At 38.2% G+C, this 25,180-nt stretch overlaps 1 protein-coding gene and 1 long non-coding RNA gene across 2 annotated transcripts in view; both read left to right on the top strand.

The window, feature by feature from the left end:
- PDHX (pyruvate dehydrogenase complex component X) overlaps positions 1-6,136 on the top strand; it is a 75,513-nt gene extending 69,377 nt beyond the window's left edge. Inside the window, exons 10-11 of the mRNA XM_068556372.1 lie at positions 2,191-2,255; positions 5,024-6,136. Coding sequence (XP_068412473.1) covers positions 2,191-2,255; positions 5,024-5,282 — 324 coding nt within the window. The 3' untranslated portion in view covers positions 5,283-6,136. The remainder of the gene's footprint in view (positions 1-2,190; positions 2,256-5,023) is intronic.
- Positions 6,137-8,179: 2,043 nt separating this feature from the next.
- Positions 8,180-25,180, top strand: part of LOC137772486 (uncharacterized) — a 64,281-nt gene continuing 47,280 nt past the window's right edge. Inside the window, exons 1-2 of the long non-coding RNA XR_011075482.1 lie at positions 8,180-8,218; positions 11,561-11,638. This is a non-coding gene — a long non-coding RNA (uncharacterized lncRNA). The remainder of the gene's footprint in view (positions 8,219-11,560; positions 11,639-25,180) is intronic.

The raw sequence follows: 25,180 nt of genomic DNA on the forward strand, positions 1-25,180 counted from the left end.
TTTGTTTCCCAAAGTCTATAATGCAACTCTAGAGATGGTATTTTAGATACATTTTAAAGTTAAAGCTGAAACTGTATCTCTATCAAAGTGGTAATGGACAGGCCTCACTTTTCACAGCATTTTATTCTTAAAAGTTTATTCATTTCCTCTCTACAATCGAGACCACTAGAAGTACTTGGTATTCCAGAAGCAAGAACGCTTTCTTTTTCCTGGGGTCCAATATGGAAGAGTCAGCTCTCACCAAAACATCACATTGAATAGGCGGAACGCAGGCAGTAGGCCAGCTTCAACAGTTTTAAGAGGCAGAGGCAAAGTTTAGCTCATTAGTACCCAGTAAATTTTTTGAATGAATTAGTAAGGCATGTGATATATTTTAGAAATATTTGCTAGTCAGCTTGTATTATGTCTTGTCAACTGGATGGTTCAGGAAACACGAGCTTTGATTTTTAAGTTCACATTCCCAGGAAATACCAGTGAGAATTAGTTACTTTCAAAACCAGTGATCCTCATCCGAATCTATTCTTATTCCACGCTCTTAGGAGTTCGTTGACAGGAATATCCTGCTGATGTTTGGGTCTATAGAGATTTTCTTAAAGTGTATTATGTGTGCTTGTCATCTGTTGGTTTTTTTTTTTTTAATGAATATGTTTTTTATTTGTTGTAGCCTGGTAACTCATCAGGATGTGTTACGATCATCTGCCTTTAGAGAAATGCCTTTTAAAGTTCATGTGATACGTGCTTGTTCAGATCATGTGAAGTTATTATATTGCTTCAGGCAGGAGAAATGCATTTGTAGATTGTCCTCTCTACTTCTAATATTCCAAGGACTATACAAGTCTAAATTCATCTTCTATTTTTTTCATTCTGGATCTAAATAGTTTTATAAGTAACTATATCCAAATAATATAAATCTGTAATTGATTCATTTGGCAGTAAGTCACAGTGATATGTTGAGATCGTTTTTTGATTTTTAAAGAATGTTTTATTTTTCAAAAATTAAATCATCTGTGGTTCAAAATTAAGTAGTTTTCAGTGGGGATTGTAATTGTACCTTTGTTAGTTATACAATACAGAATATTAAGTAAACCCCAGATTTATATCGTCTAACCAATGACAGTAGCTTATCTCTACTCTCCCCCTCATAAAGTAATTCTTCATTAATTTTTCGTATGTAATGACTCGGTCTCTGTCCCCTTGCTTTTGAAGCTTTGAAAAATAAAAATTAAGATGTGTGGTTAATTGCAAGTAGAGGGAAATTCAACTACTTTTCCTCATGTAGCTCTCAGAGTGTTATCTGTCTTTCCCTCTGTAAGTTTTTAGACATCAGTTTTGTCAAGGGTGATATGAAATTACTACATTTTTACATTCCTTGTAGCAGGGTAGACTAGCTCACAGGAAATGTTTTAGCTATAGGATCAAGACCAAAAAAAAAAGTTCATTTTCTAGGGCTTTGTAATTCCATTTCTGAGAATTTATATGAAGGAATTCAAAAGAAACAAATGAACCAAATTACAACACTAGGAAAATGACTAAATTGTGGCAGATGCAGTATTTAGAATGTTAAACAGACATTTAAAAATCAGTTGCAAAGACTAACAATACAGAAGATGCATATAATATTGAAAACTAACTATAAGATTCTCTGTTTTTTTTAACAACTGTTTGGAGTTATATATATGTTGTGGGTAAAAAAGAAGCAAACACTGAAATGAAAATTGATGTGTTGGTTGTGAGATTGTTGCCGTTGAATAATTTATTTAAAAGCTACTAGAGTAACAAGAAGGGCTCTTCTAATACTTTGTCTTACAAGAAAAAATTTTATAGGCAAAATGGAAAATTTCACTGTATATATAAAAAACACTGAAACATTCTGCATAGTGTACAAGGTAACTCCAATATTTGAAGAATTTTTAAAGGGAAATGATTTTTCTAGAGTTCTGATTCACATGTGTATAGCTTCTTGGATTATCTGTGCTCTAACTTACTCATTTTTTTAAGTGTGTTAGAGAAAATTACATATATATAATTTTAAAAAATATATATATACATATGTATGTATATGTAGTCTCTTATAAAGTCAAGTCAAGGCATATCAAAGATGAGAGTGTACCCTATAAAAATATTTTTAAGTGACAAAATCAGCCATATAACGTAGTGTTGGTTGTTATGCTCTGTTTGTATTTTTCTCAGGCTCTGTCAAAGAAAGCTAGAGATGGAAAATTGTTACCTGAAGAATACCAAGGAGGATCTTTTAGGTAAAATTTAAACTTAATTATTTGTAGCATCAAACAGACATAAGACTTATGAAGTCCTTGTTAACCTGTTTCATTTATTTTCTGAAACATTTCTTTAAAAATTTAAGCTAAATATCATACTTTATTTAGACAAGAGAATATGTGAAAATGTTCTTCAGACTAGTTAGTCTTTCATATGAATCAAAGCTAGTAGGAAGCCATTAGGGTTAGCTAGTTAACCCATCTAGATGTTCATAGAATGACATTCAGGGTCTGACATACAATAGATTTATAAACGTCAACTATTTTTTTTCTACTTGTGATTTATTTTAAGGTCCTTTGGGGTAAAATATTAACACATGGACTCTTGAGTTATTATCAGCTCTATTTTTGTTTAAGTATAACGTACAGTACAGTACACTGAGTGTAGCTGGAATGTTTTATAAAGTGAAGAAAGCTGTGTAACCAACCAAAGCAAGATAATGAACATTATCTGCATCCCATAAGCCTCCCTTTACCCTTCCTAATGCTCACCCCCTTGAGGGTGGAAACCATGATTCTGAAAATTATCACCAAAGTTCTTGTTTTGCCAACTTTGATCTTTACATAAATACATATTTTTCAGTGTCTGACTTCTTTCACTCAACATTAATGTCTGTGAGATGAACCATGCATGTTGTTGTGTGAAGCAGTCATTTATTTATTATTGCGTTATAGTATTCTGTAGTATGCTGTATAAATATGCTAGTGTCCATTTCACTGTTGGGCATTTGTGTTGTTTACAGTTTGGTGCTCGTGAACATTTTTGTTAGTGTCTTATGGTGACTATATGTACATATTTTTTTAATTAATTTATTTATTTATTTATTTATTTTTGGCTATGTTGGGTCTTCGTTTTCTGTGCGAGGGCTTTCTCTAGTTGCGGCAAGCGGGGGCCACTCTTCATTGCGGTGCGCGGGCCTCTCACTATCGTGGCCTCTCTTGTTGCGGAGCACAGGCTCCAGACGCGCAGGCTCAGTAGTTGTGGCTCACGGGCCTAGTTGCTCCGCGGCATGTGGGATTGTCCCAGACCAGGGCTCGAACCCGTGTCCCCTGCATTGGCAGGCAGATTCTCAACCACTGCGCCACCAGGGAAGCCCTGTACATATTTTTGTTGTATAGACCTGAAAGTAGAATTGCTGGGTTTATAGCTTTAGTAGATCCTGCCAGATAGTTTTCCAAAATGGTTCTACCATTTTTTTCTTCCATCAACAGTGTATGAAGAATTCCCATTGCTTCATATTCTTGTTAACTCTTAATATTGTTAGGTTTTAAATTTTAATGAATCTTGGTGTGTGTAGTGGTACTCTTTGTGGTCAGAGAAATGCAAATTAATGATGTTGAATACTGTTTTCATTTATCTGTCAGCCATTTGGGTATCTGGTAACTCATCGGGTAAAATACCTGTTGAAGTCTTGTGTCTGTTTTTAAAAATGTTTTATAGGAGTTCCTTTTTCCCGATACACAGACTTTCATAGGATATATATTATTTGAAATACCTTTCCCACTTTGTACCTTGCCTTTGAAACTTTCTTGATGGTGTTTTTTAATGAACAGAAGTTCTGAATTTTAATAAAATCCTATTTATCAGTATTTTTCTTTATAGTTAGTACTCTGTTTTCTGCTAGGAATTATTGTCTATCCCAGAGTCATGAAGTTATTCTTCTATGTTATCTTCAGAAGCTTTATAACTTCTCACATGTAGGTTGCAATTCATCTGAAATTAGATTTTGTCTTTGATATGGAGGTAAAGGTCATGATTCTCTTTTTTTCCCTTTGTGGATAATTAATGGACTAAGCCTCAATTATTGAAAAGATTACTTCTTTTCTGTAGCATTGAGAAGGTAACCAAGTGTGCTTGGTCCTTTTCTGTATTCTCTCTCCTTTTCAATTGACCTGTTTGTCCTTCCCTTGCTTAATACCAGCAAACTATAACTTTTGATATATGACAGTGAAAGTCTTCCAAATTTGTTCACCATCAAGATTGTCTTTCCTGGCTTTGTACTTCCAAATAAATTTTAGAATCAACTTGTCATTTTTCATACACACACACACACACACAGACACTCTAATCTTGCTCGGATTTTTATTGGGATTGCATTGAATTGTTTGATCAATTTAAGTTTAAGGAGAATTGACATCCTTATAGCGTTGAGTCTTCCAGTGAATGAGCATGGTATAAACCATTGTTTACTTGTTCTTTGATTTCTTTCAGTTGTGTTTTATAATTTTTTGTTTAGAGGTCTTATATATGTTTCATTAGATTTAGTCCTAGATATTTTGTATACTATTGTAAATGGTATTATTTTCTAATGAAAGCAACTTGTATATAGATGTAAATTTTTATATTGACTTATTATCTAGTGACTTAGCTAAATTCATTTATTAATCTTACTAGTTTACCTATAGAGGCTTAGATTTTCTTTGTACACAGTCAGTTCATCTGTGAATAATAAAGTTTTATTTCTTTTTTCTAGTCTTCATACCTTCTATTTCTTTTCCTTGCCATATTCCTCTGCCTAGGACTTCCAGTTCAATGCTGAATAAATGTTTACATTAGATACAATATTTGTGTGTTGATACCTGTTTTTTTGATCCTACTGTAAATGGTATTCTTTGTCTTTGGTCTTTGAGTAACTTGGAATAAGGTTCTGTGGCACAGTTTTTTAATAAAGTAAAAATATATGACTCAGGGAAAGGGTTCTTTGATTAAGGACATGCCATCTTCAGAGCTTTTTGTTTTCCCTTAGTATTTCCAACTTGGGGATGTTTGGCATCGATGAGTTTACTGCAGTGATCAACCCTCCTCAGGCCTGCATTTTGGCTGTTGGGAGATTCCGACCTGTGCTGAAGCTCACTCAGGATGAAGAGGGTAATGCCAAACTGCAGCAACACCAGCTCATAACGGTCACAATGTCCAGTGACAGCCGAGTGGTAGATGACGAACTGGCTACCAGGTTTCTGGAAAGTTTTAAAGCAAACCTGGAGAATCCTATCCGACTTGGCTAATCCTCAAAGATGAGAAGTTGGTCTTTGGCTTAGTTAATTGTATCATTGTTACTGAGAAACTTACACTATAGGAAAACAATTAGGTATTTAAGTGTGAAGTGAATGAAATGTTTATTTAGGGTGAAAGAGTTTGACCTGAGTTGTCTTCATTTTCAGTTTGGGTTCAGTGTTATATAAATAAATAACAAACTGTAACTAATGGAAGGAAGAGAACATTTGGTTAGTCAGATGCATTTTTAATTTAACCACTGGTGCTGTACAAAAGGGATGTTCAGCTAGATGTAAATTAAATTAGATGTTTGGCTCATTGGAGCATTTTAGAATATTTGAAGATGTATGATAAGTTGTAAAATCAAAAAATTTTAGAACTCTACCTTAATTGTGTTGAAATTAGAAGTGGTCTTCAAAGAGATGCCCATTAATGTAGCAGTGGGACGTCACTTTTGTAAGCACTGCTCTAGATATACTTGAACAATTTAATATGTACAGAAGTTTATTCTGGACACTAGTAGATAAATAAGAATCACTCTGTATTAGGGGTTGTGGCAACATTATTGAATTTTGTATGTATATAAAGCCATATGTTTTAGAGTGGTTTCTATCAGTCTTATTTTACACTTCTATGACACTGTGAACTAAAGAAGAAGAATTAAAAAGAATCAAAGGTGAAGAAAGAGACCAAAGTATTTTGTTTGCTTTGATAATAAACTACAGTTAAAATATCTAAACCTTCAGAAATAAACTGCTCACCTTCATACTGAGTTGGAATATATTAAAGTAAGTTATGCTATTTCCTACCTAACATTTTAAGTTAGTGTTGATTTAAACACATGCTGTTACTTAGTGCATTTTAATCAAGTTTATACTGTGCAATAAAATATGAGAAAATATAAAAATTTCTATTGTATTTTAAATGTTATGACACAGAAGTTTAGTACCTGGAAGTATATTAGTAATTTCCCTGGAATAGCTTAAAAGGGATTCTACGGGAGGAGAGAAGGAATTTAAAATCACAGTTAACCCTTGTGAGGGTGAGGGGAGCTGATCCCAAGCAGTTGAAAATCTGCGTTTAAGTTTACAGTTGGTTCTCATATCCGTGGTTCTGCATCTGGGGATTCAATCAACCGGGGATCGGGTAGTACTATACTAGGTATTTATTGAAAAAACTCCACGTGTAAGTGGACATGCACAGTTCAAACTCGTTGTTCAAGGGTCAACTGTAACATGACATTAGGAAAAAATGGATATGAAATGTAAAACTTCAGAAAGAATAGAAGGCCTGTGAAGCAGGTGAGAACTATCCTTTTTATTCCATTGATAATATGAAAATTTGACTAATTGTTGTAAAGGTTAGAAGAGCTTATTTCTCTCTTTTAACAACTCTGCTACGACTGACAAGCTAACTGTAACTGGAATTGGATGGTGATTTAATTAACTAGTCACAGAGTCGTGTTACTCTCTGCTGATGAGAATCACCAGAAGAAAGACTACGTGGTACAAGTTGTATGCTCTGACATGATGAACTGCGTATGCTCTAACAAAAGAGCTTTCTAGAATAATCAGAGCCCCAGTATATCAATTGCTAAGAAGATGCTTAATCCAATTAGTTTTGACAAGCTGTTCTTTAAAAATAGTCTTCAAAACTTTTGTCATATTACTGAAAATTGTAACCACATGCTGTTTTCAAAATGACTTTCATAAAGTTACATTATTTTCAATCCGTTTTAACTGAAATTATTATTTTTTTTTTCTAATTTTTAAATCTGAGGAAAAGAACGTGAGACAGCTGTAAATCACCCTTGGCTTGGAGTTCTGTTTTTCCAATGGACTGACACACTTAAACTGTAGTGCATCTGTTTCCCTGTAGGTGAAATGGGCGGTGATACCCGCCCCTGCCTGCCTTACAGAGCTGACATGGACTGCCCAGGAGAAATGCTCTGTAAATGCAAGACAGTTTAATTCTTCATGGAGATCACAGCCAGGCTTTTCATATAATCAGTTGCTTCTCATGGTTTGACTTTTCATGGTTTGATTTCTCAGCTGTTGGTACAAATGCCCGTTCATTCTGACCCAAAAATACTTTCTCTAATATTTCTATACTGCTTAGGTTTATGTGAGAAAATCGTCATTTCTAAAAAGAGTTCTGTTGCAGCGTGAGGTCAGAGAATAACACTGATTTGAGAAAGGGGTAAGGTGTCTTGATTGGGATCCTTAAACAGAGGATGAACTGTGTGCTGTATGAGCAGGCTGTCTTCCACGTTATAAGTTTATACTTATTTGTACTACTGAGAGGGGTCACACTGAGAGCATATGAAAATGAAATTTTATACCTTTTTTTTTTTTTTTCTTATTTAAACAAGGAAAATGACCAAAATGTTGGGAAGACTTCTAAGGAAAAGGCAACACACATTCTAGTTAATACTTGGGCATGAAAATATCAATGAATATTAGAATTTATAAGTCAGAACGGCCCTGCTTCTCCCTGATTGCAACTTCGAGTTTAACATCCTCAGGCACAGTTTGTTCACTGACTATTTTGTGGCAGATTAAAATCTTCAGTATACTGCTGGCCAGACTCCTTTGTTTGAAACGTTACTAAGAAATTGATACATACTGGTATAAGTGTTTTACATACATGTCAAATGGAACTTCTATTTTTAGATTTTTTTTTTTTCCTTTCTGCATTTTAGACTTAATTTCACACTAAATTGTACAGGCCAGATATTGGGCATTATGCTAAAAGTAAAACTAGTTTCCTAACCTTTTATTGAAAGATAGGTGGTGCTGTGAGTTAATATATTGTAGTTAGAGTGTGGGAGAAAAATAGAACTGACAATTCTCAGTTTTCAAGGAAAATTTGTCCTTACTACTCATTGCATCATGATGGACTTTGTCTCAGGTGAAGTGAGGAAATGAAAGAACCAAGCGCATTGCTGGTAAGAACTAACCATTATTTTAAGTGTGACGTTATTAATGGGAAACTTCTGTTGACTTTTGAAAAAGGAAGTAACAGGGCAGAATTACTTTCAGGTTAATCTGGCCCCAATATGCAAGGTAGGTCAAAACAGAGAGGACAGCCGTCAGCAGAACCAGCTGGAAGCTTTTGCTATAATGAAAGTGTCCATTGATTAGATTCTGTACCAGGTCAGGGGCTTTAAAGAAGGGAGAAACTTAAGAATATTCGACATGTTCATTTGCTGTGGTATATTATGGATATGTGGGGTGGGTGTGTGCTATGAGATAATGCAGCAACAATGATGCAGTTTCCCAGTCCAAAACCCCACCCTCCGTGGCCCCCCCACCACCAGTGTACAAAAGGTTAAGATTTGGTAAGTTATTGACAGCAAGTGGTATATTTCAGGAAACATTTAAACTTTCTGTAAATGGGAAACACAGCAGTTTTCTAATAAAATCACTTGAAATAGTTTTGTGGATTTTTAAAATTTATTTTCTAGTGTCTGTTGATTTCAAGAGAGGGGGACGGGGAGGACTGAAGGAAGGTGTGGTTTGTCTAGACTTGTAATATTGAAGACACCATTGAATTGAAATTGTAGGGTACAAAGATGTATTTTGAAAAACCATTTGCCTCTGTTAGTGGCAGTCTTTTATTTCTTTGACCATACAAAGTTTACTTTCACATTTACTTACTTATATTTTTTTGCAACAAATCCAAGCGACCTTATTCTTCCTAGCAAAGTGGCTACTTTTTAAACCTCTAATTTAACCTCTTCTATATATGATATATACAGTTAAAAGAAACTTGGGCTTTTATTGAAAGTTGAGAAATTATTAGCAAAATCATTAATTAGTCATGATTTTCCTTTATTCACACCTAAAGTAATTTATTTTTTCTGAAATTTCTTAGTCTATGAAATTATTACTCCTATAACTAAAAAAATAGGTCTTTTAAAGATAAGGCTACTGTGGTCAGATTAAATTATATTAGTCATAGCACTTTATAAAGCATAAAGTATTATATGAATATGTTAAATTTTTAATCACATAAATTGCACTTGTTCTACACTTCGTGTGGCATTTATCAGGCAGCTGTAATTTATTATTTACTTAATAAATTACTATCCTTATCAAATGGAGCTACTGGTCTTTAGTACATACTTCATTTCCCAAGTTTGCATGCTTAAATCAAGAGTATTTTAAGCCTCGTTTCAACTTCATCTGTAAATTACTGTGCTTTGGGTAAAAACTTTATCTCTGTGCCTCAATATTCTCTTACCTATAAAATGAGGAAACAGGAGGGAAAGTTAATCACACTAATGGTTGCTTACCTTGTTTAATCTTCTCAATTTTATAAGGTAGGTATATCTTACTTTATAGCCATCATCACAAGACAGGATAAGGAAAGAAACTCAGGGATTATGTTATTTGGCCAAAGGCACACAGCTCAGAAGTGCCACAGCTGGGGTTTGAACCTGGGTCTTTGCAAGTGCCAAAATTCAAGCTCACCACACTGCAGTATGTAACTTTCTAGGCTGTGTTATTGCTGCAAGTATAGTTCTGTACTTAACAGATAGCATTTTCTACTTGCAATAATTGGAAGGTCCTGTTCTTCAGTAATAACATGTGTCTACTACATGGCCACTCTTAATTCATATTTCTCTGTAGTGTAGTAGTTCGCTTTGTGCCTTTCTGGTGATTGATGCAGAAAGTGCTGAGGAATTTTTGTTTTCATAATGGACAGCTATTAACCTGCAGTGCTGAAGTTAAGGGTTGTAACTTCTACCTCCAAATCGAAGGCTTAGAAAAATAGAAGCTTAAAAAAATCAGGGGCTTAGTTTCTCTAAGGATAGAAAACATGATATAGGACATTTTACTTTAATAAATATCTTTGGTCCAAGTTCAGAGCCAAAGGTAATTAATTACCTCAGTTTTTATTTTGGAAGCTCCAGGCTTCTATATTGACAACTGTATCTCAGGGTCAAGCCTTCTATATTGACCACCTTATCAGTCAGCATCCAATATTTGCAGCCCACTGGGTGTCAGAGAAGTTCATTGCATTGCCCAGGACAGATCTGTCTGCAGTCGCCAGGGAAATATGAAGCCACCCTCCAGGGTGCAGGTCAGCCTCAGCTGAGAGGGTCACAGTGCCACTGCGGGTGGGAGGCCTGGAGCACCTGCAGTTTGTGTGGGGAGGGCCATGTGGGAAGGTGGTCATCAGGCTGAGCTGGGGCTGCCATTCTGGGCACAAGGCAGGAGCAAAGCATCACTGGGTGTTCTACGCCCACTGAGCAGTCCGGCAGCAGCTAGAATTGGCAATGTCTCCCAGGCGCCTTCTGAGAAACTTATTGTGCTTGCTGTAAAGGAGAAATGCTTAGAAGAATCATCGATTAGTGCAGAAGTTCAGAGCAGGCATTGAAGGGTACAATTGAATCTGAGAAATTAATTAGTGGCTGGCACAACAACCCAAACAGACAGGCTGGGAAATAAAATGTGATCTTGTAATTTGGAATAACTCCAAATGATAAGATATCTTAGTAAGGGATAGCAGTCTATGTTAGGTCTACTTTGTGGGTAGGAATTATTTCAAATAAATTCCCCTGTTTGTTAGGTTAAACATTGATTAAAATGTGAAACAAAAGAAGATGTTGAGATAGTATTCATTCAACAGTGGTGAGCATCTACTGTGTGTCGGCACTGAGGATTCATAGCTAATGGCCCTTACCCTCAAGCAGCTTAAACTACAGATAAATGAAATGCAGTTCAGAGTTGCAATAATCAGAGTCTGTGCACAGGACCTGGGTTGAGAGGACAGCATCACAGAGGAGGTAACATTTGAACCAGGTTTTTACATTGCTGGTTATAACCAGCTCCTTATGGTTTCTGGTTTCTCTAATTTTAGTAACCAAATATTTAGCACTTGTTATACAAGCTCAGCAGTTCATTTTCCATGACCTTGACTCAGTACCTGTACCTATTATTATAATAACTTTAATCCCAACAAAGCTTAGAAACTTAGTTGGGAGGAAAGCTACCTAGTGGCAAGTTGCATGGGCAGAGAGAGCTTTACACCCTACTGCTCGCAAAGAAAATATTCTTTGCCAGCTCGTCATGCCTAAAGAAAGAGGCTGAGTTTGGAAGAAACAGTCATGCTTTGTATGATGGAAATGTGTTTCATACCTCCACTCTCCTACCTCTTCTCCAGGCCCTACTTTTTTGAAGGTGTCTTGTGTGTGCAAATGCATCTTGTTAATAGAATAAGTCATCTGCCAGGACAGCCACTTCTTTAGGTAATCTTCACACCCATTGTTTTGCTTCTCAAGGGACCATCCGTCGAATTTATTTTCAGAGAATCAGGATCATCTTTTGAGTCCTCCAGCTGAGCAAAAATATAGGAGCAGGTAAAAATCAAGTTTTACTTTTACCATTCGGTATTTCTAATGCTAAGTATCAAGCTAGTTTGTTCTTTAAATTTCTTAGTTGAGAACGAATGCTTGTGAAGTGGAAGCCAACTTTACTCAGCAGTGAGCACCAGGTAGCTCTTGCCGTGCTACACAGCCACCACCGTTAACCAGGTTTCATTACTTAGTAAATAATTCGTGGGCATTCCATTTTGACACCAAATCATCTATTAATTATTGATGAATTAATAAGAATGTATCTTATCTCAACCTGTTAATTAAATACTAATTAGACTATCACGATGAGTTTCCAGGTATTCTTTTTATACCTATGCTTTGATGCAACTTTAGAAGAATGGAAATAGATGCTAAGATGTATAGATGTAAGTGTTCCTGAGAGCAAACTCTGTCCTTTTAAAATTTCAGTTTTAGTCATTTTTCAGAGAATGCTTAAAGTCATTATTCCTTGCAGGTGAGAGTATATGAGCCTATGAATTAGGCAAAATTGGAAACTTGATATTCAGTGGGGTCACGGGGCTTTTGTATGTTTTGTTTCCTGAATGAGTCATCACAACTTTGGAAAATATTGGGAGGAATAGCTTCCTAAAAAGCCTTAAACATGGAAAAACTGGTCAAATAAATTAATGTTGTAAAAGTATCATTTGAGAAATTCTCTACAGTACTCTTATTTTCTAGGTAGATATTTCAATATAATTTTCTAGTTACCTAGTTAGCTTCATTCCCACTAAGTAGATACAGACCTTTTCTTCAAACTATACGTATGCTGACCATGAAAATATAATACAATAGTAATAGCTAACTTACTGTGTTTCAGGCACTGTTCTCCATGTTTTATATGTATTATTAACTCAGAAGTTTTCATCATAACCTCGTAAGATAGGTATTAGTATTAATCAGCATTTCACAAAAGACATGTTAAGTAACTTGTCTAAGATTACACAGCTAACAAGTGGCGATGACAGGATTCAGACAAGCAGTTTGGTCCCAGAGCCTCACAAGAGATTCTTCTTTTAAAAACATCAATTTAATAGGAAATCCTGGAGATTAGCACATTAAAAAGACTTGTGAGTTGGGGAAATGCCTACTAATGTAGTGAAAACACCTTGCTGAACTTCTCGGTAGCACCTGCTACAGGACTATAGAAATAAGAATATTACAGAAATAGGTCTGTAGCTAAAGCCACAGAAATCTTAATGTCCTCTAGATTTTAATATTAATGAATGATATATTCCTTTAACCTTCTGGTTCACGAAGAGGTGGTAACTGGTGTGGATTAATAATTAAGGGTCCAACAGGAAAACACCTCAGTGTTCTCATTTAGAGGGCAAGTTATTGGGTGATAACCAAAAAGTTCTTTAGTTTTGCTATGAGATAGCCAGCTATGGAAAAAGAAATGTCTAATAAATTTTAATTTAATAAATGTCTCTGTGGTTGAAAGTACATGTTCTTTCTACACAGATACCAGAGCTTGGTAAGTAGAAATATCTCCTAGATTTTCCCCAGATTGTTTTGCGAGTGTCTTGAATATGTTTTTCTTTTAAGTGTTATTGCTCCTCCACCCTCATCCTTACTATCACCAATGCAGTTATTAGTTTGTAAAGTATAACACAAGGCTCATACATTGTAGGATGCCAGGCTGATTGGGTTTCTCCCACTCTTCATCTCTCGCAGCCTCTAAATGTGTCAGTTTAACCTTCACCAAACACATTCCTTTTTTAAGGACCTGAGGAATCTTGTTGGAGCAGTTCTGTGCCTAGGTTTCAAGAACATACCGATTAAGTAGACGTATTAGCATTTGTCAGGACTAGCCCATAACATTGTGTTTTCTCTAAGATGTTCTGAGGCCAGTTTCCCTTTTATGGTGGGTAAATATGTGAACATTTTTATGATGGTAGCATTGACTCACCTTTCTTTAGGAGGTTAGCGAAGTCTTTTTGTGCATTTATATTTGCAATACCATAAGGCATTCAAAAGGAATTTACCGGAAGACTCCTTATCTGCATCAATTGTGTTTTTTCATAATTGAAAAATTACACTTTAATTGGAGGATGACTCTTTAGTAGAAGTTTCTGCCACATGATACTCAGATAAAAATTACAGATATTTGGTGGACTTTTGCTTCTTTTGTTTTTAAAGAAAAATTAAGAAGTTGGAGGGGGGATAAGACTGTGACAAATGTAAAAGTACTCATAATATTGAATAGATTCATGGACTAGGACACACCAGCAACATGGACAGTCAGAGATCTGATTTGATTAGGGACAAATTTTGTTAAAACTTTAAAGTTTCATTGCAATTTTTTTTTCCAGCACTGAAGGAAACTCCTCGTAGTTAGTGTTGGCTATTGGCATTGGCCTAAAGTTTCAAACAACAAGATTACCACGCAACAGAATTTTTAAAATTTCTATACATCTTGGTTTGGTAATTGCATTTTATTTCACCTTTAGAAAGATATGTTTAAATCATAAGCAATGACAGTATTCGTGTACACTTTGCTTGGTGAAAGGTGGAGATGCTCACTGACCTTTATGTACCCCAAACATGTTCCAAATTTGACAAAAGATCAAACTCCTTGTTCACAACTTTGACGCTTCTACCCACCTCTTCTCTGCTCCCAAGGAGCCATTGATGTGGATTCAAGGGGGAGGACATTTATCAGGCTATGGTGCCAAGGCTGCCTGCCACCTGTTAGGATTCTCTCATTTTTTCCACATGGCACGTGTGGTCAGATCAGCCTAAAGCTGTCCCTACTTAGAAGACAGCCTCCTTAGGAAAGGCTGGATTAGGCGGATTCAGTTATCTGCTTTGCATCTTCAGGAAAATCTCTTTTCCTTTTGATTTGTGTTCTTGTACAATTCTGTGTGTTTTTCTTGACAGGGGAATGGTAAACTGAAGAGCTGAGATAAGGGCGTGGACCTATAGCATAGAAGGCATAGAAGCTGTTCAACCTGCTTTTGTTCTTGGGTTAGGCAGTGGTGTGCTGGTAAATGTTTTAACAACCAGCTCTCTGGAAAACAAATGTATATACGTATATAATCAAATGTAAGTCTATTAGAAATTCTACTGATATACAAAAAATAATTTATACAATTTGCAAATTTAATGGAATATACAATACTATTAAACAGTATCTTATAAATACAGTAAGAATTCAATAAAATATACAATTCACACAATAGAATGTACAATACTCTATTGTAAATTTTTTATAGCTCACCAATTCTCAAAGAATGCTTTCATTGATTTTATGGAAGCCTTGTATCTAGCCAAGCTATGATTGCAGTTGATGAATAAGTCTGGTTCCTGACATGAATGTTGGTTGATGTTTTTCTTTACATGAAGGAGTAAGATGATAGTTAAAACAACAAAGATGTCATATTTTGGAATTTCACTTGTTTGTTAATGAAGAGAGTAGCATTCTTTCTAAAATCAGACAATTTTCAAATATTTAAAGAACATTTCCTCAAATTTTGTGCTATTCACAATGTACCAGCTACAGGCATGACATATTTTAAAGTTTAATCTGCATTATTTATATTTTTCCATCACTTTAAGTCTATAGACAACAATAAATCAAGCCCCAATTTTTTAGCATTTGCTGATTTCCATGATATAAATGTTCTGATCTCGAGCTACCAATGTGTTGTCACTGAACATGGAGTTGGGAAGAGATGCATGGCCATGCACCATTATATAGCATTTCCCACCAGTGCATATACAGCAGATGTAAAAACCTCAAGAACATAGATAGTAGTCAAATGTAGTAAGTGATTAGGACATGATGAGCTTTGCATATTAGCTTTGTTTTTGATGTAATTTATTTAATAGTAAGCTTATATAATCTAACTTTTGATAAGAGTTTGCAAAATTCCTGAAAATTCAACAGTCAGCTTTTGTGAGCTGGTACAAGCCAGTTTCAGCACACTACTGGCCTTACACCTTCCAGCTCAGATTAGTGGTCCCCTAATGCCAGTGGTGATGGGGGCAGGAGAAGACATGCCAATATGCCATGCTTTTTAAAATAGAGAATCCTGGCCCCCACCCCTGGAAATAAGTCTGAGATGAGACTTGAAACTGCAGTTCAGAACAAAACCAAACCTCCCCGGGTGACACTGATGTGCGACTACATTTAAGAACTGTCCCTCTGGCAAGAGTGCTTATAGTTCAAGCCAGCTCACCAGGATCCATCACCTCAGAGTCTGAGTCAGGAGTCCCGTTAACAGTACGTCTTTCTTTGCCTGGCCTTGCTCTCTGCTCATATATTGTTTCCCTTTGGGACCTCAGCGGGGAGAGAAGAGAATGGGGTCTGAGGAGAACGAGTTCTCTTTTTTGAGATTCTGGGGCTCAGCCACTTTTTCTTCCCCTGTTAACATGAGGTATCTTGGCTAGCACCACTACGGATCCCACAGAGGTAGAATCTACCCCGCTTTCTCAGTTCCTGACCAGAAATTAGACTCTTAAAAGATACTCAAAAAGCAGAACTAGATATGAAAGGCTGTGGGCTAATTAGTTGGAACCATGAGATCTTTGGCTGGCTACTGACTCATGGGGAAGTTCTGTCTCAGTAGCCCCCATTTTCATGTCTTTGTTTAGTAAAGCTTAACAGCAAAGCGTGATTGGCTCTTGTGTTGGCGTGGAGCCTGCTCAACAAATGTAAAACAGTGGTGGCTTCCATCATTTTTTTTGAAATTAATTCATGAAAACCTGAAATTAGAACACATGAAGTAGGGAATGATGTCATTGTTTCAAAAGGGCTTTTGCTTTATGAAAAGGAGAAAGTCACCTAGAACATACCCTTCCGATAATTTTAAACGGTGCTTACAAAATCCTCACTAATATATATATTTGTGGAAATACTATAGCATTAAGCATACTGAACCTATGTTCATTGTACAGTGTCCAGAACCTGTCTTCTTATAGCTGGGAAATAGAAAATATGGTCCAATTGGGGTGGGGTGGGGGTAAGGGGGAGAATAGGGGAATTACATACTAGCATAAGTGTATCTTTGGAGACAGTCACAGCACCAAAACCTTCTTCTTCTTTGCTAGGCTGAGAGTTATTTGCAGGCAACGAGACTGAGCCAGCAATTTTGAAACTGCTTTTGTCCCTGTAACACATCCTGGCCAATGAAATTACTAATGAAAATTAAGGAACCTTAGCTTGAGTGAAAGTTTTAAACTTTTAAATTCTTGAAAAATCCATCATAAAACATATATGAGGGAAAACATTATGGGTTGTGGAGCACGGAGGCCAGTGCATGAAGTCAGATAAACCTAAAGTTGCATGTACTCATAAAATTCTGTTATTTATTAATTCACTTTACCCAAAACTTCTCATGGACAATTTAAAAAGCCAGTGTCCAGGGGTTGGGGGGGTGATCTGTCCGGGATCATTAGGAGTCAAATTGTTTTCCTCATCAGTTCGCAAGTCCTCTGGTGAGCCTTAAGTACATTAGTGCACATGAGCTATGCTACAGATAGAAGCGAAAATAGATGACTAGGGCATTACTTTTTTTTTTAAGTAATGACATTTCTATCTAAAAGCTTCCTTAAGATCTGTGAATGCATAATTTCAAAGGGAGAATGTCTAACCTGATATGACAGGCAGGCTGCTCTTGGGCATGGAGAACAGAGATTGGAAACAAAAGCAAGCAAACCATGTGATTGGTTTTACTGATTTGCTAGTGCCTCACATTTGTGCTGAGACCATTTACTCTATTTCCTTCTACCTTAGCTGCTCCAACTTGGAAATGTGTAATGTTCTGTGCAGCAATGTGGTCATGGGACAAAGGGAACCAACAGATCTGATCCCTTTCACCACGTTTCCTACCTCTTCCCCTACCCCTCTGTATCTCACGTGTCACACGTGGGGCTTGCTGACTTGTGTCTCTGCCTCTGTGCATCCCCTATCTTCCCATCTACAACTGCTCTCTGCCACCTGGATCCCTCATTTCATGACCTTATGCAAAGAGATCTTGTTCCAGGAAGGCTTCCAGGATAATCACTATCCTGTAACCCTCTGCAGACCAGACTATAGAACCAGCACAGCTCTCTCTCAGAGCCTGAGGAAGGTCATTGCTATAAGTCTCTTGGAGAGGTAGACTGATGCCATGAACTGGTGGTAAGTCCTGACTAGTCTCCACATGCTCTGTGTGCTGTCCCTGGGGCCAAGAAGCAATGCCAGGTGCAGCAAATGGGGACACAGAATCTTATCATGAACTTAGCAGGGATATTGTCCTTTCATGATACCATTCTGTATGACAATCCTGCTGTCTCTTTCCTTCCGTGGCTCCTTTTTAAGATAAAGTTAAAATTTCTTAGCCTAAGGGACAAAGCCCTTCATGATCTGGCCATGACTCTCCAGCTTCTCCCTTAATTATGTCCCTCTGCTGCATCCACATAGATCCATCTGTTTTTTGGATTCCCCCGAAATGACCACTACTTGCCTTTTAAAGTAAAGTTCAGGCAAGCATCACTTCTTGGCTCTTGGATGTATTCTGGGATCTTCCAGGTGGAGTCAAACAGTCCTCTGCATACCTATAAATGCCTTGTGGCTCTTTCCTTAGAGCCCTTCTTGCTTTGTCTAATCATGACCTTTCTTATTAACTATATTGTGAGCTTCCTAAAAGCAGACCATGTTTTTTTTAACTCTTATCTCCAGCACCCAGGCAGAAGTGCCAGACACGTGGTAATTCCTCAACTAGTGGCTGAATGAATAAATGTCCTATTGCATACCTGGGAATTAAAATTAATGAATATGAAGAGAAGAGAGAAAGAATAAAGATAAGAGATTATCTCTGAGCCCAACTCCTAAAAGACATCAGAATTTTAACACTGTTCAGTGACCCGTGGGAGTGACCTCCGCCTGTGATTGATGAGTGCTGGCAATCTAACGACATGTGACTCAGGTATTCCTAGGAGTAGAAGAGCCCTGAGAAAGGGCAAACACACTAGTCACGAAGAGCTTGAAATAAAAATTATCATTAAACACTGAGGGAGAGCCGCCTTTGATAAAAAGTAATGCCCTAAGAATGCATCAGGATTCAGAACAAATAAATCCAGATAAAGAAGAGATTGTATCAAAAGGAACCTGTTTCGTTAGCTGGAAAGGGAAGAAGGGTGATTCATAGCTCTCCTGGGTTGACAAAAGTACAGGAGGTAAATCAGTGACATGGTAGCAGAGAACGTACAGCTTCTTATTACAGTGTACTTTTAGCTCAGGAGGAGAAAGGTATTTCATTCAGTATGATAGCATGTATGCCACATGGCCATTTAGTTGATAAGGTCAAAGAAAGTATCAATATATAGGACTTTTTCCAAGTTGGTGATAGTACCTATCAATGACCACTAGCAGCCTAAAGCTGCATAAAACAGCATAGTTGTGTTGGTTTCCCCCAAAAGCTAGTGTTTAACTTGTGGATGTGCTGGGTTGCATAAGGACAGCTGCAACCAGAGTTATATTGTGTTGTTCCCAGCCCAGCCCCACCCTGCTCCAAAAGGATTAATGATGGAAAAACCCGAAGGGCACAGAAATAAACAACACTCGTTTAACGAAACTGTTCTATAGCAATTAAGGATTGAAAAGAGGCCCAATTCAGGACCTTGGGCCCTTGTGCTATGAGCTTAGAATCAAGATAGGATAAATTCTTATCACTACCTTTCTGCAGTGAATTGGCAAGAACTTTACTGGTAGAGAGTCTTACTGGGTTTGCGGTTCTTACCGGACCTACTTTAAAAATGATCAAGCATGTTGTCTTTTCCTTGGCAAAGATCTCGCTGGACTGGTGTTGGCCTCAGTGAAAGGCACTTGCTTTTGAGGAGGCTAAAGCTAGGAGTCCAGAATAGGGCAGTTAGGACCTCAGTGGCTTTGTTTGGAAGACCCCTGGAGACAGCTTATTTTTCTAAACTAGTCTTGAAAGTAGCTCTCTTTGCCTGGCCTCTTGTGTTCCCTCATGTAATATCATTTGACTGTTTCCCCCAAACCACATCAATGCACTGATAGGTCAGTAGGTGGCAAAGAGATCCCAAGCTGATCAGTTTATTTTTTAATGATTTTAGGCTTTGCTGCCAGAATCATCCTAATTTACACCATTGCCACGAAGTGCTTGTGTTTGTCTATGGTAATGTGTGTGCTAAATAATGCAGGGGAATCCAGCAGGTGGTAGAGAGGGCACCGTCTACCTTTTGTCTTAGCTCTTTGTACATGCTGTTGAGGTAAACTGTGATTCTCACACTTCCTCTCTCACCTAAGCATGCGAAGAAGAGGGAAGCTGAGTCCTCCAATCTGCCGGTTATCCTGTATCCATGGTTACAAGCACTTACCTTAGAGCCAGACTGCCTGAGTTCCTACCCCCACTCCACCACTACTGTGTAACACAGGGCAAGCTGTTCAACCTCTCTGACTTTTACCCCATCTGAAAAATTGGGGTCATCATTATAATACCTTCCTCATAGGGTTCTAGAGAGGATTAAATGAGTTAATATATGTAAAGTACTTGAATGTTAGGTACTATTATTTTTAAGCCCTTCTGGCAGGCACAGATTCTCAGATCTTCCGCCTTGCCATTGCAAAACATAGAATTTATAGCTGAAAGAGATAGGGCTGATTGTCTAGACAGCTTCTCTTTTTTAATAAAGGAGAAAACTTAAATCCAAAGAAAAGACAGGCCTTCCCTAAAGTCAAATGGCTGTTAGGGATAGAGGGAGGAGTGGCATTTAGGCTCTCTGACATCCGAGGCATCTTTTTAGTGGTCCATGGCTCTTGGCCAGTGAGAGGATCAGACTTCCATAGAGTAAACTGGCTATTTCTCAGGCTAACTAGTCTTGTTTGCTTAGGCTTTCTGAATGGGCATAAAGGGGAGGACTTGATAGTTTAACAATATAATGCCAGAGTCAATGTGCAAACTCAGGAGTCACAAAGATTTCAGAGGGCAAAATTACAAATAGCCAGTGGCCAGAACTCCCATACTTAGAGGGCCTTGGAACTCTGCTTTGGCAGGAACTGATGGCTGCATAGGTTCCAAGGTGGGCTGCAAAGGAGGAGCGGGAAGTGGATTTGCCAGCTGGGGCTTTAAAAAAAAAAGACCTGTGGTCCATATACATATTCAGTTTGGCATCCAGGCCGTAAAATCAGCGTCTTTATTTTATAGTCCTGTCTCACATATTACCTGCACAAAATCCTCACCACCCCTCTCCCAAGATCGTGACTATCCTTATCAACCAGACAAAGTAGGCATTATGGCCCTCTTTACTGCCTCTTCTTCCCCCTTCCCCCATTTGTGGCTTCTTGACCACCCTTAATGTCCATTTCAGTGTGACTGAACCTCAGTATAAAGATCAGGATGAGACACAGTGTGAACTGCCATAATAGGAAAAAAAGAATTAAAAATCACCCTTTAAATAAAACTAGTCCACAGGCCCAAGTTGCAAGTGGTTACAAGGGTTACGCGTTGTGTGTGTGGGGGGAGCTGTCAACCTTGCTGGTCAAGTGGTCTCCCAGAGCCAGGGACAAGGGGTTACCCCCAGGACAGGAGGAGAGTTCCTCTCCAAGACTGCAGAGCACAGCATTCCTTTATTTTTGTTGCATCAAGATAGTCTCTACATCCACCTGCAGGGTGAGGATAACTTACTGTTTATCTCTTGGGTTCTCAGGAACTGGCAGTTACCAGATTTTGTCAGTTAATTTACTTAATTAATTCTTTATGCCTCTCTGAGCCCTGGCAGGTTGGGAAGTAAGTGTAGTGTTTTCTTCTGGAACTGAGCCTGCTGACCTTTTGAAATAGCCTAGGGCAGCCCTGGTGTTGGCTCCCAGGAAGAGGCATGTAGAGTTCCCTCTTTCCCTCTGAGGTTGGGGCAACCTCCAGTAGACCTTCACCCCCTTTCCTTCAAACTAGGATGTTGCAGTTGAAGGTGAAGCTGGTATGAAAATGATTAGCCTGAGAAAGCCCAGCAGGATGTGAGTAAATTGAAGAATTGGGTTTTTTTCCTTTGGGTTTTTAGGCAGGGGGAACCTACCTACTATCAAAACTAAATAAAAAGTACCAACATGAATGAATGTAGGGGCAAGTCCAAAGCCAAGATACCGTTTTTGCTCTAAGTAAATCCACAAAGGGAATTTCCTCCCTTTAAAAAAAAAAAGAGCCAACTATTAGAAACTACTGCTTTCACCATTCTCTCTATGCCTAATTTTCCACTTTCTTCTGGGGTGGGGTGGGGTAGGATGGGGGGGGCTCTTGGAAGCTAATCAAGGAGAATACTGTCGTTGGGTTAGATGGTTGGGGAAACTAATGACCATATATTTGGAGCCTTTATTGAAGGGGAAAGCAACTTGCTGCAGTTGACATGGGCCAAGGCACTTGAATACAAGGCCAAGGTGACAAAATAAGGGTGAGGCTGCAGTGAGGGAGTATACCACTATGTTACTAATGAGTCTGGTGGCCCCGATTTCTTAGAGGGAGAGGGCGTCTAGCTTTGGAGTTGCCTGCCTCAAGCATTAGGAAACATTTTACCTGCTGACTCTGGCCAGAGAGGTAGAACTGGCTAAATATCTCAGTAGCCCAAATTCTAGGTCCCTGTTTGTTGAAAGAAGTCAGCCAGCATTCTGACCCTACTCAGGTTCCTAATTACTTTGAATTAGGTGGCCTGGAAAGCCCCAGAGATCTCACGTCTGATATCTGGAAGTCAGTTGAAAGAGAAACTTAGCGACAGGATCCCCAAAGAAAATATAAAAGTCAGCACCTTCTAGCAGTGGGTTCTTGGTCTCTGGAGTTTGTGTCTACGCGTGGCCAGCGCCATGAGGAGTCATGCCTCTTGGTTTGGGGAAGGGCACATGGCATCGTCTCACACTGGGCAGTACAACTTTTACTTTCTCTCTTAAGATTTGCCTGCCTGAGAGAGATGTTGCTTCCTTTATTGTTGTTGCTTTAAAACACAGTTGTCTTTTTTTTTTTTTTTTTTTAATAAGGCATCTTTGAGAAGTTATCTTTTAAATTTTTTATTTATTTATTTTTATTTATTTATGGCTGTGTCGGGTCTTCGTTTCTGTGCGAGGGCTTTCTCTAGTTGCGGCAAGTGGGGGCCACTCTTCATCGCGGTGCGTGGGCCTCTCATTATCGCGGCCTCTCTTGTTGCGGAGCACGGGCTCCAGACGCGCAGGCTCAGTAGTTGTGGCTCACGGGCCCAGTTGCTCCGCGGCATGTGGGATCTTCCCAGACCAGGGCTCGAACCCGTGTCCCCTGCATTGGCAGGCAGATTCTCAACCACTGCGCCACCAGGGAAGCCCACAGTTGTCTTTTATTTTGCTCTTGCCATGGAAACTGTAATAAATAAAGAGAAGCGTGATTTCTTAATGGTCTCCATCTTCAGATGCACTTTTCTGCCTGATTACATCAGAGCATGCAGCTCATGGGAATAAAGAAGAAAGGGGAGAGGGAAGGTGAGTATTGGCAGGACTAGGTAATACATTCATGTCTGGAAAGCAGTGTACTCTTAGGCCAGTTCCTGACATTTGGTGTGGTTTTGTTTGCAAAAGGATACGGTGCATGCATTGTACAATTTAAAAAAAATTTTTTTTTAATTGAGTTAAATCCAATTTTTTTTTGTATTTTGGCTATCCTTCACGTAACTTTCTTTAGGGGGGTGGTTTTCAATTACTTCAGCGTGGTGTCGCACAGACTCATTCCAGTGGAATCCAGTTAGATGGTCCAAATGCTTTTGTTCCAGAGGTAGACATGTGTTTTGATTTACATTGTGCTTGGATGGACCATGTGTATGCTTCATTCCTATGGAAGACATAATTTGCAACAGAAAACTCAGAATAGCAGCATCCTGCTTGCAAAGCTATTGAAGGAAAAAAAAAAGAAAAAGGACTTTCCGATTAATTCCAAAATCTAATACTGCTCTTCAGATAGGTACCATTTCAAGTAGTTAACCCAGTGTGATTCTCAATTCTGAGTCTACAACAACCTCACTTGAGTGCAACATTAATCCCGCCCACCCTTATTCTACCCAACCCCATCACTCCCAGTTCCAGAGAGTCCCAGTCTGTCTTGGGTGGGGGCCTTGGGATAGATAGGTAGGTAGGTAGGTAGATAGGTAGGTAGGTAGATAGGTAGGTAGGTAGATAGATAGATAGATAGATAGATAGATAGATAGATAGATAGACAGATAGACAGGCTGATTGATTTTATTAAACACAGGTGAGTTTGAGCCTCAGCCATGGTTGAGAAACTGAGTTTAAAAATGTGTTTTTTTAAAAAGGCAATTTGCTTTAATGACAAATAATAGGTAAACCTAAGGATACAAAAAGAAGGAGATGCTTACAGAAATAAAGACAGCCAAATAATGTCTGTGGTCACAAGGCATCTTGCTTTTATAACCAACTGCTCCCTTATCTCGTGGGGTAATTTGACTTTACATAAAGGTAAGTGCTGTAAAACTATAAAATTCCATTATGTTTTTGAAATCAAAAGCATGGGAAAAAGTCACCTCCAGCCATTAAAAAAAAAGACTGCCATTTCACTGGGCAAAATCTGGCCTCACATACCAAGGTGACATGTATTAGTCTACAAATAAGGAGTGGTTAACTGTCTGGATAGTGGTTGGCTGGTTCCTGGTAAATACAGTTTCAGTTGGATATGGACCCAAGCTTTATAAGGATTGTTCGGTACATACAACAGATAACCTGATAACAACTACTTACCGTGTGCTGGGTACTCTTCCAAGGCTTTACGTACATCACCTCCCAACATCTCTACAAAGTCGGCCTTGTTATTCCTACTTTACGAATGAGAGACTAGGTACAGACACTTGTCCACATCCTCTCGGCTAGTTGGCAGGGATTGGAACTTGGATCTGTATGGCCCCAAAGCCGTGCTGCAACCACCACACCACTTTGTCTCACCCCCTGCCCTGTGGAGTGGACCACAGTGGAACAATAAAGACCGTGGAGCTGACGGCTATGCAACCACTTCAGAGAGATATGTCAGAGATTTACACACAAAGATGTGTTCTTAAGACATGTTATAGCAAAAAGCCAAATATTCTTGTAAATGTGGCAGTGATGACTGAAGGGTTTTATTAAAAATATATTAAGTATGTACAGTGGAGTGTTAACCTCTGTTAAATCTGGGTGGTTTTATTTACCTCTCTTTTTCTGTGTGTTTGAAATATTTCATGGCTAATCATTCTTGGGCAAAAGGAAATGGAAGAAAGCTGATAAGCTCTTCTGCATTGAGTTATTCAGGTAGTTTTGCATAAACTGGAGGGCAGATAATTGCTGATATGACCTCAAAAGAGATAAGGAAGAGAAAGGAATGTTTGCTAATTAGCTACCAAGAAAAGAGAAATGTTAGAAATAATTAAATCACCTGGTTCTGTGTACTCCTCCAAAGTATTCTCCCTTATGTCTCTTCTGACCTAATAACTAAGAGCAATCAGCCAACAATACACTCCGGGAGAAAAGAGATCTTGTTAAGCTTTGAGTATCATGCCAGTGATGCGTGTATTTTCTTCACAAATTAT

The sequence above is a fragment of the Eschrichtius robustus genome, chromosome 11 (genome assembly GCF_028021215.1).
Source record: "Eschrichtius robustus isolate mEscRob2 chromosome 11, mEscRob2.pri, whole genome shotgun sequence".
Classification (NCBI taxonomy): domain Eukaryota; kingdom Metazoa; phylum Chordata; class Mammalia; order Artiodactyla; family Eschrichtiidae; genus Eschrichtius; species Eschrichtius robustus.